Source organism: Suricata suricatta, chromosome 2 (genome assembly GCF_006229205.1).
Source record: "Suricata suricatta isolate VVHF042 chromosome 2, meerkat_22Aug2017_6uvM2_HiC, whole genome shotgun sequence".
Taxonomy (NCBI): domain Eukaryota; kingdom Metazoa; phylum Chordata; class Mammalia; order Carnivora; family Herpestidae; genus Suricata; species Suricata suricatta.
This window is the reverse complement of record NC_043701.1, coordinates 44,260,371-44,272,886: the sequence shown is the minus strand read 5'-3', so window position 1 is coordinate 44,272,886 and position 12,516 is coordinate 44,260,371. Positions and strand designations below refer to the sequence as shown.

Sequence of the window (12,516 nt, the reverse complement as noted above, 5' to 3'; positions counted from 1 at the left end):
GATCAAGAAGATGTGGTATATATTCATGATGGAGTACTACATGGCAATGAGAGGGAATGACATATGGCCCTTTGTAGGAAAGTGGATGGACCTTGAGGGTGTCATGCTGAGTGAAGTAAGCCAGGCAGAGAAGGACAGAAACCATATGTTTGCACTCATAGGTCTAGCAGGAAAACAGGAGAGACCTAATGGAGAACCAAGGGTAGCGGAGGAGGGAGAGAGAGTTGGGGAGAGAGAGGGATGCAAAACTTGAGAGACTATTGAATGCTGAGAATGAACTGAGGGTTGAGGGGGAAGGGGGAGGGGGGAAAAGAGGTGGTGATGATGGTGGAGGGCACTTAAGGGGAAGAGCACTGGGTGTTGTATGGAAAACAATTTGACAATAAAATATTATGGAAAAAAATCCCAAAGCTTATGTAAAATTAATAACTAGAAATTAAATTCAATTCCTACAGTTTGTTTTGTCTCATGTTATAAATTCTAGTATACCAAATAATCATATAAAGTTTAGAAATATATCAGGGCACCTGGGTGGCTCAGTCAGTTGAGTGTCTGACTTCAGCTCAGGTCATGATCTCCCACTTTGTGGACTCAAGCTCCACATCAGGCTCTGTGATGACAGCTCAGAGCCTGGAGTCTGCTTTGGATTCTGTGTCTTCCTCTCTCTCTGCCCCTCTCCTGCTCTGTCTCTGTGTCTCTGTCTCTCAAAAAATAAAATAAAAGGTTAAAAAATTTTTAAAGAAATATAATCTTATCTGTATTATTTTTGACTTGTGTTAGCATCAAAATTTTTATTAATGTTTATTTGCTCTTAGAGGATACTCTGAAAATTAACTTTCTGAGGTTGGCTGACTTAAAGTCGCCCTGTAAATATAAATATTAACTGTCCACCCCTTGCCATAATTTTTAAATAATTGAAATTTTTCTATAATCGCTTTTTTATACATAAAATTAACAGTCATCACAATTGTCATTAAGTTTTGCAGTAATTTACTATTTTAACAATAAATGTATATTTATACTTCAATTGGATTCTAGAATTTTAATGTGCAAAGCTGCAAGGAAACTCTTGCTGCCGATTGCACCAAGAATGCTCACCTATACTTAAATGAAAATATTCAGGTGTTTAGAGTAAATCTGAATGACTTTGCCTTGATAAACACTGATTAGAAACAATGGTTCATAGCAAATGATTGGTAATTATGCATGAGTTTAAGGATGCAAGGGATGCTGGTGAAATAGGAATTTGATTATTTGGTCATTTCTCTAAACTTGGCCAATAAACTACGCAAATTCAAGTAGATGTCATGGTAAGAAGTTAGTCAGAAATTGCTTTGGAATTCTTGCTTTGTTATTTTAGTTTTATATGTACTTATTTAACACCTACTATGTGCTGGGAATACAGTCAAATACTGTAGACACTTAAATATGTAAGAGGGAGTCACTCGTTCGCTTTTCTTTTATTATTTTTTTAATGTTTATTTTATCTTTGAGAGATGGAGAAGGAGCAAGGTAGGGTCAGGGAGAAGGAGACATAGAATTGAAGCAAGCTTCAGGCTCTGAGCTAATCAGCACAGAGCCCGACACGGGGCTCAAACTCACAAACTGTGAGATCATGACCCGAGCCAGAGTCAGATGCTCAACCAACTGAGTCACCCATGCGCCCCTTCGTTCTTAATGTGCTGGTAATCTGGGGAGTTTCAGCCATTTACTCAGTTGCTCTAAGCCTGTCTCTACCTCCTACTCTGCAACCCTCATAATGATATTAATAAATGTTAAGAGAGATAACAATGATCAGTGTTTCTTGCTCCATATGCATAATATATTTATTAATATTCTAATTGTCCCAATCACCCTAAAGGGTAAATGGTATGGCTTAATAATCATGGGAACATGCTTGAAGTCTGGTGGCTGGGTTTGAGTGCTGATTATTGAGTGGCTTTAGGTATGCAACTTTAGATACACAACTCCTTTGCTCTTCAATCTACTATAAAATTGTGACAATTAGATTGCCTCCCTCACTGGCAATTAAATTAAATAATGGCTGTATAGAATTCAGTATAGAATCTAGCTAGAACATAATAAGTACTCCACTGAGGTCAACAGCTATTAAAACTCAGTACAATTTACACCCAATTAAAAAATATGAGAAGGTAGAAAGATTACATAATTTACCCAAGGCCACCCAGTAAGTCACAGAGATGAGACTCCTCCGGGTTGATCTGTTGCCAAAGCCTTTATTTTTTTACTCTTTGGGTCTCTAAAAATATTTTTATAGATGTAACTGTTGGATAAATTAGAAGAATACTTACTATGTAATCGATACTTTTAAATTTCGTTCCTGGCTGGTGTGTCCTCCAGTCCAGTTTCTTTGCATCCACGTTGCAGTCCGTCTGAATGAATCCACCAGAGGGGGGAGGTGGCCTGGTGACAGGTAAGGCCACGTTAGTCTTGGCCTCCCATGGCCTCTCCACTTGAGAGGCAGCCACTTCTCTGTATTGGGACCGGGAACTCAGCTCTAGTGGGTGAGCCAGGATCCAGAAGATTGTAAATGTGGATCCTTTTGGTGGCCTGTGAACCGAACCCTCTGGCTTCTCCTCCTCACTGAACCAAACCTGAAAGCTGACTCATTGTGTCTGATTTGTTTGCCTGCATCTTTTAGTTTGCCGAATTGCTCTCTTACAATGGCAGAGAGGTCAAATGGATCCAGCAATTCCCAAGGAGGCCAAGAAAAGAGCAGGAGAGCGATCCTGAGGTCCACCAAGAGGGCATGGGCTCGCCTAGATGAGCAGCTGCTACCCGGATCTGAGGAGGAAAGCCAGGCTCTCCCCATCCCCATGCTGGGTGAGAACAGGCCCTCAGGGCTAGATGAAAACATCCTGATGTGGGTGGTAAGGGACGTGGGGACTTGGCTGGGGGCAAATGACTTGGAACAAACGCTTGGCTTTGAAGATACCAGTGTTCCTGGTGGGATGCCAGGAACATCTATGAAACAGGCACCTCTGACTTTCCCCACAGACATTCAAAACACACACTTTCTTGACAGAAATAGACCAACTGTTCCCTTTCTACTCCAAGGTCTCCTCATCCCAAGTCCCCCATGGACTTGGAGTCCATGCCAGAGACATGAGCCTTCCTTCAGAGCAATGAACGTTTTATTGAAAGGCTCTTATGTGCCTTTCATAATAATTTTAATAATTTAAAGAGTAACAAGTAGGAAAACACTTCTCAGTCCACAGTGATGTTGCTGTTTGATGGCTTTTCTTCCTTGCCCACCATCCCATTCATTCTACTTCTTTCAAATCCCTAAATTTAAAAATAAGCATCTTTCATGCCCACCTGGCCCTTTTGGTTCACCAGACACCTTGTGAGTGGGTAAGTCAGGTATTTCACAGTGTGGCGAGACAAAATCAAAGAACATCAGCCCAGAGTAGCCTGTAGCCAACCAGAAAGGAAAGAAATATTTACCGGGAAATGCTGCTCTTCTATCCTCTGCTTTTTGCCTGTTGACTATTTGTTAAGCCAGTGATGAAGATCCACCTTAAAAGGCTGATGGCTTTTTACCACGGGGCGCTTTTGGCAATCCTGGGACTGTAGTGCTATTTATCCCTGGAATGATTGCAAATTTGGTTTAGAACCTGGCAGAGAACTCCTTGCAAATAAACATCACTGGCTAGCCGCCTTAGGTAAATGTCCTGATTCAATAAGGAGAGGGTCCAGGTGATCTATATCCAACAAGAGAAACACAAAAGTCTGGTATGCTTAATCACCCTTCGTGGGCACACCAAGTAATTTAAAAATTATTCTGACATCTCTTGCATTTTGGAGATTTGTTTTTCTTCCTTTTCACATTTTTTCCTTCCTTTTCTTTCTTTCCTTCCTTCTTTCTCTCTCTCTTTCTCTTTTTTCTTTCATCAGTCATTTGGCAGATTTATACTTTGTTTTCAGGAAAGAGTGATTATGGAAAGCAGGAAGTTTTGCCTTGGGAAAATCAATGAATATGCTTATAGAAACATGTGACTGTTCATGTAGGAAATTGAGCTATGGGTGGTGGCTGGATAACAGAGTAGTATTATTTTAGCTGGGGTGCTTTGATTGACTGCTCTGTTTCTTTCTCTTTTGTAGAAGATTTCAAACAAGCAAGTATTCAGCAGTGGTTGGATTCTGGATTCTTGTAAGTGTTTCTTCACACCCTACACATGTCTCTTGCAAAGATCCTTGAAAACAGTGTGGGTAACTCTGCTGGGCCAAGGTTTGGCAGGGAGGGGTTTTCATTTTAACTGGGCGCATGAAGGATCACTCCATTATTACAGAAGTTATATTTCAATTTTAAAGTACACAGTAGAATACTGTTCCAGTCTCTGGTTGTTGATTGGTTTTAAAAAGCCCTCCCGTAATAAAGCCTAGCTTTGCATTTACTCTCATCGGTTTAATTAAATTGCAATTTAGTATAATTGAGTTGTACACATTGTTTGACTTGCAATATTTTTGTTTCTTTATAGGGTCTCTGTCAATGAAAACTTGCAGCAATCCTTCGACCACACTGGTAAGACAAGAGAACCAGAAGCAGTTAAGCTTTGTGGACCTGAGTAGATTTATTAAAATGTCTGTGTGAATAAATCTTCTTAAAATGAGATTATCGGAGCTTACTAGAAACAGAACAGATCTCAAAAACCATCCAGCTCAATTGCTTTGTTTGATATATAAATCTAAGGCTCAGAAAGGATAGGGGGTTACCCAGTAGAGGTTGGGGGCTGCAAACCAGGACTTTTGCCCATCATTAGCTCATACTCTACCAGATTACTCACTGGGTCCTATGAAGACATTTTGTAAGGCTATAATTATGGAAATGCAATTGCTTAACTTTTCCTCATGTTGTACTGTACTTTTTATGTCCAAATCTAGTTTCTTTCTCTTCTTCAGTCTCAAAGTAATATCTTCTCTTTCTAATGATGCATTTGTTCTCAGAAACAACAACTGAATTCTACGGCAAACAGTGCAAGTATGTATTTCTGCGGTAGAACGTGTATCACACTTGTTACGTTGAGTTGAGATATGATAACATTATAAAAAGAAAAAGAAATTAATTGCAGATCTCACAGCTTCCATCTTCTCTAGATGAATAATGTATTTCATAGAAATACAATCATAAAATGCATTCACCAACTGACTGGCTTAGTCTGTGGAGCATGTGACTCTTGATCTCAGGGTTGTGAGTTCGAGCTCCCTGTTGAGTGTAGAGATTACTTAAAAATAAAATCTTTTAAAAAAATGCACTCACATTTTAAATACTGCTCAGACAGAAATATAAAACAAGCCCTGGAAATGATAAATGAAAGGCAACACTAAATACAAGATACTTTCTGATTTCATAGATGTTAAAATGTGGGGGGTGGGAAGTGTGTTTTAAAACTAGCAAAATGCCCTAAATAATGTATGTAAAAAATGACATAAATTAGGACATTAATGATTAGAGGGAAAAACTATTAGTCTAATGGTTACTTACTTGGCTGGTTTTCATTATTTCACTTCCTCCATTGACATCCTAAATTAAGATTGACCATTGGTTACAAACCAGTTTAAATTTGGAACATTTTTTACTTAAAAAACAAAACAATACAGTAACAACAGCTAGGTATATCATTGAAATGTTCCCCTTTTCCAAGCTTCCTTACTTTTTTCCAATATAAAACTTCCATGATCCCAAAATCTCTGAGGATATTTGCCAATAAACTGAATTTAAGTATCTCTGTTTACAATAGTGCAGAATCAAGAAAAGACAAGAACTTAAGAACTATAGCCAGCATGAGAAGTCAGATACCCCTGATATTTCATCTTGGCAGGGTCATGGTGGGAGGCTCGGCTCCATTCTGAAGTTGTCAGTAACTGTATCATTAAAAGCTTCACTTCCCAGAAATTAAAGACAGCCATGGCCCTTCCCCACCTCTGAATCAAGTCAATGAACTGTAAAGGCACAGAAGGGAGGGGCAGAGCTGGAGGAAAGGAGGGATAGCAGTCAGAAACACACAATTCCTGTTTGCCAGGTCCTTTATCTTCAGTGAGGTTTTTAATAATAATGGAATAGCTTCATGCAAGTTTAATTGAGCCTTCATTTTTACAAAGCCCTTTATGATCTATCATATTTTAAACTCAGTCACCTGTGTGGAAACAAGGCTGGTGTTCATCTGAGCTTTGCAGGTGAAGAATCTGGGCCACAGGGTGATCAAGGGGCATGATTTTTGGTCACAGCTGGTTAGAAGAAGGCAGAGGAGCTTGAAGTCCAGCATCCTATCAGCCCTCCGTGGGCTGGTCCTAGCCATGATGAGACCAATAAACAGGGAGCTTGGGGAAGCCAAGAGTCATACTGAAAAGTGTGGAAGCTTGAACAGTACCAGAATCTGGGAAAGTGAAGGTCGTGGTGAGGATGGCAGGGAGAAAATCTGTGGCAAGATGAAAAGAAACTGCAAGAGGAGAAGAGTAATCACTACTGGAGGGAAAATCCCATAAAAACTCATGGAAACCATATGGCACCTGGATGACTCAGTGGGTTAAGCATCTGACTTCTGCTCACGTCATGATCTCATGGTTCATGAATACAAGCCCCGCTCAGGCTCTCTGCTGTCAGTGCAGAGCCTGCTTTGAATCTTCTGTCTCCCTTTCTCTCTCTGCCCTTCCCCTGCATGCTGTTTCTCTCTCTCAAAAATAAATAAATCATTAAAATAAATAAATAAATAAATAAATAAATAAATAAATAAATAAATAATAGATAGATAGGTAGATGGATGTATGTTGATAGACAGATGATAGATGATAGATAAATAGATAGATAAAAAGCCCTCATGCAATCCTAGTATGATGCAGAGTGGTGCATTAGTTCCTAGGGCAGCTGTAATAAATTATCACAAACCTGATAGCCTCAAACCGAAATTTATTGTCTCAAAGTTCTAAAGGCTGGAAGTCTGAAATCTAGTTGCGTGAGCCAAGGTCAGTCTCTCTCTGAAAGTTCTAGAGAGGACTCCTCCTTTGCCCCTTCCTTGCTCCAGGTGGCTTTCAGAAATCCTTGACATTTCTTGGCTTATAGTGGCATCATTCCCATCCTCTGCCTCCATATCCACACAGTCACCTTTCCCTGTGAGTCTTCTTTTCTCCTTTTTTTGAGGTCATTAGTCATTGCACTTAGGATCCATTTTAATCCAGTATGACTTCATCTTTACTAATTGTATCTACAAAAACCCTATTTCCAAATAAGAACACATTCTAAAATGAGATTTCAGGTACAGAAATTAAATTCAACTCACTACAAGTGGAATTTATTCTAAGGCTGTTTCCTTCATGGCCTTTACCCCCGTGGCCTTTATACTTGAAAGTAGGAATGAGATTCAAGTTCCTGCTCATCTTAGAGGTGACCCCGAGACTCCCATAGAAGTCAGGGGGCCTCCAGGTCTCTTGGGCCCAAATAAAATGGGTGGGGGTGACATAAGGCTTTAGGGGTCCTATTGTTGAATTACTTCTGAATTTTGAGATGGCCAACGTGGGATATGGCCCTCTTATGGCAACTTTTGTGACTTATGGCTTTCATGCTGCTCTGTGTCTACCCAAAGTCTCATTTTTATTAAACTGGAATCTGACTGGCCCTTTATCCACCATGTTGAGCACCATTAAGCCAGGTCAAGCCATTAGCTGTTGGCACTTCTGCCTCTTTATCAGCAGAACTGGGAAGGGGAAAGAAATGAATTCATAGGAAGGCCACACAGCTAGGTACTTTACATGTTATCTCATTTACTGCAACCATTTTCTGAGGGAAATATTACCCTTACTAACTTTTGCAAGGAAGAAAATGAGACTCAGAAAGGTTAAATAATTTCCCTAAAGTAGTCCAGTCCCTAGGTAAGGGAGTCAAGATTGGAATTTGGATCTGTCTGACTCTGCAGCCATGTTACCCCTCCAGAGGACAGGTTTAATTTACTATCACTATATGGCTATGAATGGAAACCCCAGGGATGAAAGCCCTGCATCAATATCCTTGCCAGAAAAATCAAAGTGTGAGTATCATGGCTGATTTCACTGGCATTTACTTCTTTCTCCAGGTCTTCTGGCTCTTGTGCATCAGCCCTCAGAGCCACCACACAGTCCTCCAGAATTTAAAATTCTTAGAGTAGAGCTAATTTTTTAAGTAAACCGGTGTCCATGGAAATGTAAAATAACCATATCTGGATCTTAAAATAAGAAAAAATACATCAAATAATTCCTCTGGAAAGCCACATGAAGCTCGCTGGTTGCTTGCATCCCAAGTCTCACTAAGGTACTTCATCAAGGATGGTCTCTCTCTGTTTGCCCTGTCTTCTGACAAATATTTGGGCATTTTAGCTAAGTGGTCTGGCAGTCTTCTTTTTAAGTATCTCCAGAGCCTTGTCTGCTCAAGGCACATGGATGACTTACAGGGAACACCCTTTGGGCATCCTTCAAGTTATTTGTTTTTTCTCTTTCTGAGAACCACCTCCACTGGTGCAGATTAATGCCTCCTTGTGATCACCAACTGCACACGCAAACACACATTTGATTCTCAGTTTGCCCAGTGAGGAGCCATGGACCTATCTTCTTATAACCGCAAATATAATAGGACATTCAGAACTTCTCTGGGGTCAGTTGGGGTGCTAAAGAGAACATGGTTATGATTGTTAAGGTCTCTCTTCTCAGGCTTCTGACTCATTCTTAATCTCAGATTCCATATTAACACTGTGTATAAGAAAGCCTGGGAAGAGGAACTGGTTTTCGGAAAACCCATTCCCACCACTGAAGAACAAATTAGACATCAGCATCATTGCCCTGTGAGAGTCTGTTGGAGTTATCCTGCGGGGACAGACACCAACACCAATGCATGTGCCACTGTGTAGCTTTATATAATGTACACTTGTTTACCAACACAGTCAAGCATAACTGCAAGGGAAAAAAACCAGAACCAACTCCTATTGCAAAGAAACAGTTTTTGTCAAAGATCTGCTGGGAGCCATTGATTACTTGATGGATGGTTAATTCATTTGTCTTTTTAATATTTAGATACTTCTTCTCCAATCCCCAGAGAAGTCTTTGAAGCATAAGCTTACACCTTTCCAGAAGGAATCCATTAAATAAGAACTTACAAAATCTAATTCTAAAACCTGTGGTCTATAAGATGAAGTCAATGTAAATCCAATTAAACATAATAGATGCTCCCTTAATGCTTACCAAGCAAAAGCACTTAGAGCAAAGAACTGAGCTAGCAGAAGATACAAAAATGTAGAATGGATGGGGTCCTGCTCTTACTTATATCACTCAGCCTTCCCAGGACCATTGCAATCTGAATACTACCTGTGCCAACTTTTCACAAGATCCTCTTGTCTTAGCCCCTCTTGTGTCAGCCTAATTCCTTATCTTTCTTTATCTAATTCCTCCTGTCTTAAAGTCTTTCCTGTTCTGTTCTCCTCTTGCCCTTCTTTTGGGGCCTGATTCAGGTCACATATTCCCTAGAAGGCACTAAAAGACTCAGCTTTTCTTCTGAACACCAGTCACATCCATTAAGAGTTCTGCCAATAGGGCAGTTGGTCTGTTCTGCCTCAGATTATTAGGGGTAGGATCGGCGTTACTAGGAAAATTGTAAATCTTAGGAATTATCTCTAACATATCTGATTTCCCCAAAACTGGTCAACAAAAGATCTTAGTAAAACTGGTCCATAATGAAGCTGCTGTAAGTCAGATTGGGAAATTGTCAGAGAAGAGAGACTTGAGCTAGTCAAAGAGTGATACAGTTTTGAAAAAAACAAGGCAAAGGAAGACAATGCCACTTGGTTCAAGGAGTTTGAACAAAGGCACAGAATGAAAAGAAAGCCAAATGTGTGCAGGAAAGCATAAGGAAAGCACCAGACTAGAGAAATGATTTCATGCTGGGGAACAAAGATAGAACTTTTTCTGGCAAAAAGGGTGTTGTCAGGTTATAAATGCCTTAAAATCCAGAAAGAGGGAATCATACTTGATGTGTTAAGATGATCTCAGGGTACGATCAAAGGAGAGGTGGTTATAATTGGGGTCTGTATTGAGTAGGATTTGGAGACCATATCTTTGTTTACCTGAACAGAAGATCATGAATAATTAGTGATGGCTACCATAGGTGCAGTTTTGGGAATTGAAGCCCATGGGTTATGCATGTGCTGGCTCTACTCTAGTGAGTTATGTATGATTTCTGAGAAAAGAAATGAAAAATTCCAGGGTTTATCCTGGCCATGGAAAGATGGTGCCCACCATGGGAAGGAGCTGTTGTGAACTCATGAACTTGGGGTGAGGTAACAAGGATGTGGGCTGTGTCTCAGCAATGGAATGGAGAGGTGGAGTCAACTGCATCCGGAGAAGAAGTGGATATGTGGGTGCTGAGGAGCAAAGCATTACCAGTGGCTTTCAGGTTTTGAGGAAGAGTGTCTGGGCGAAAGAAGAACCTTTTATTTTGTAAGCATATAGTCCGTGATTATTTGCAAATGAGACAAATCAACCCCACTGACTGCCTCTACTGAATGCCTTGGTCATGCAGGAGTTAAACATACAGAAAGCTGCAGAATGCTATTATTTTAGAGCCCTGTGAAAATGTAATTTGATTAGTCTATTGGATGATATTCCAAAGAACCAAATGTCTTCCATGAATCAGTCAGAAATGCTTAGGAAAACCAAAATAAAAAATGCTTTCTAAGCCAATAAAGGTGCTAATTAGTGCCTTCTGCATATCTCACTACATCTTCTCCAGTAATACATTTTGCAGGGTTAAGTGCGTGTCTGCTGCTTCAGATGGCAGAAGTCCACCTAACAGTAGGGAGGGTGGCTGGAGACACAAGTATCTAAAAGGGAATCAGAACCGGCATTTAACCCATGCAACGGGATGTATTGAGTAGAGCAGAGAACTTTTTTCTTGCTTTAATTCTCTTCCAAATCAACCCTTCCTAAACCTAGGGAGAGTAGGACCTTATTTTTTCTTTCTTTTTCCTCCACTATTGCTTTGAAAGAGTAGAGTCTGGTTTTAACAAACCTAATAAAGGTACCCTAGAAGAAAAAAAAAATGGAGAAAATATTAAGACCAAGCAACTGGTTAAGAGAGAAGGACTTAAGGAGACCATAGCCAGTAGAGATTTATGTGGTGAATATAGACACATCTCTAAGTGCTCCACCTTCTGCTGGGGCAGCCTTGAGGGTGGTGCCTACAGAAGCTTGAGGAAACACAGGGTAACAGGAGCAGTTTGTTTGTCCCATTATGGCATTCCCTAGGCATCAAATTCTTGCTGTGATCTGAGGTAGCAGACTCCAACGCTTCTAGGAGCAGGGCAGGTAATCACTAATGAACCAAGCAAGTGGGACAGAGACTGCAGAGAATGGCAGAGCATGTGGGCTCCAACAGATCACTCCCTAAAGAAATCTGGGCTTGATGCTGCTGTATCTTCTGAGTTTTAAGGAATCTCAGTGCTGGTGAGAACTGGACTACCAGCTTGCACCTCTTGGTTCAGGTTCCTTATTGAAAACAGGCAAAGGGAACAAGAACCCTGACAAGCCCAGGAGGTTTATCTTGCAAATTAGCAAAGTGGAAAACAACAACAACAACAACAATTAAACTTGAACTAAAACCCAAAAGACCCTCCAACAGGAAAGGAATAATGGTTTCATACAGTCTTATGCGTCTCTTAACAGCCTGGGTCCAAATGCTGAAGCAGTATGGTGTAGATTTATATTGTGCGCCCCATGTGACTTGTGCGGCTGAGTCGTATTTGTTTTGTAGGGAAGACATTCATTGCAGCCATGATCTCACTACCTTTTATAATTGTAGTCTCTGGGCTTAGTTAAGAACTCACTGTGTACTCATGCCTCAGTGATATGCCTTGAGTCCTTATCTTCCTAGACTATATGTTGCTTTTCCACCCAGCAAGGTCACTGAACCTTTTTAACAACAGAGGAAAACTACAGGTGTTATCTCTACCCCCAAAATTTGGCATTCAGAGGCAAGTTCACAGATACCTTGAGAACTGTTCCTACTCTCCTCCGCAGACAAGAACTCTGGCTCCAGACTGAAGAGCCTTTATTATTTTCAGGCTCTTTTTTCATATGTTTCAATCATATAGTGTTTTTTTCTCCCACATGCATTATAGTTCTTATGGTGAAAAACTTCACTTTCTCATGGAAGTGATGAGTGGCAACATTTCCAGTATGATACATGTCACACATTCACACCCGGGAAAGCACCGTGGAAAGCCACCGTGAGAGAAAGTGAGAAGGCTGAAAAACTTCTGGCAGCACCAGCCCAGGTTCTGAATGTTTCCTGGGCAGCCAGCAGCCTCATCAGCATTACATCCCGATCCTGCTTACCATAACCACAACGCCTCCTGAATGGGCCCCCGCCTCCCAATATTCAGCTCTTCTATCCTGCCCTCAGCACCACTAACCAGGCAAATGGACCTTCCACATCCTCTCTCTCACATTAATTTGTTTGTTCAAAAGCCGTTCTGGTTT

General features: G+C 40.7%; 1 protein-coding gene across 1 annotated transcript in view; it reads left to right on the top strand.

Moving 5' to 3' along the window:
* Positions 1 to 12,516, top strand: part of ITPRID1 (ITPR interacting domain containing 1) — an 83,316-nt gene that overhangs the window by 9,431 nt on the left and 61,369 nt on the right. The window contains exons 2-4 of the mRNA XM_029955983.1: positions 2,663 to 2,844; positions 4,126 to 4,174; positions 4,503 to 4,546. Coding sequence (XP_029811843.1) covers positions 2,685 to 2,844; positions 4,126 to 4,174; positions 4,503 to 4,546 — 253 coding nt within the window. The 5' untranslated portion in view covers positions 2,663 to 2,684. The remainder of the gene's footprint in view (positions 1 to 2,662; positions 2,845 to 4,125; positions 4,175 to 4,502; positions 4,547 to 12,516) is intronic.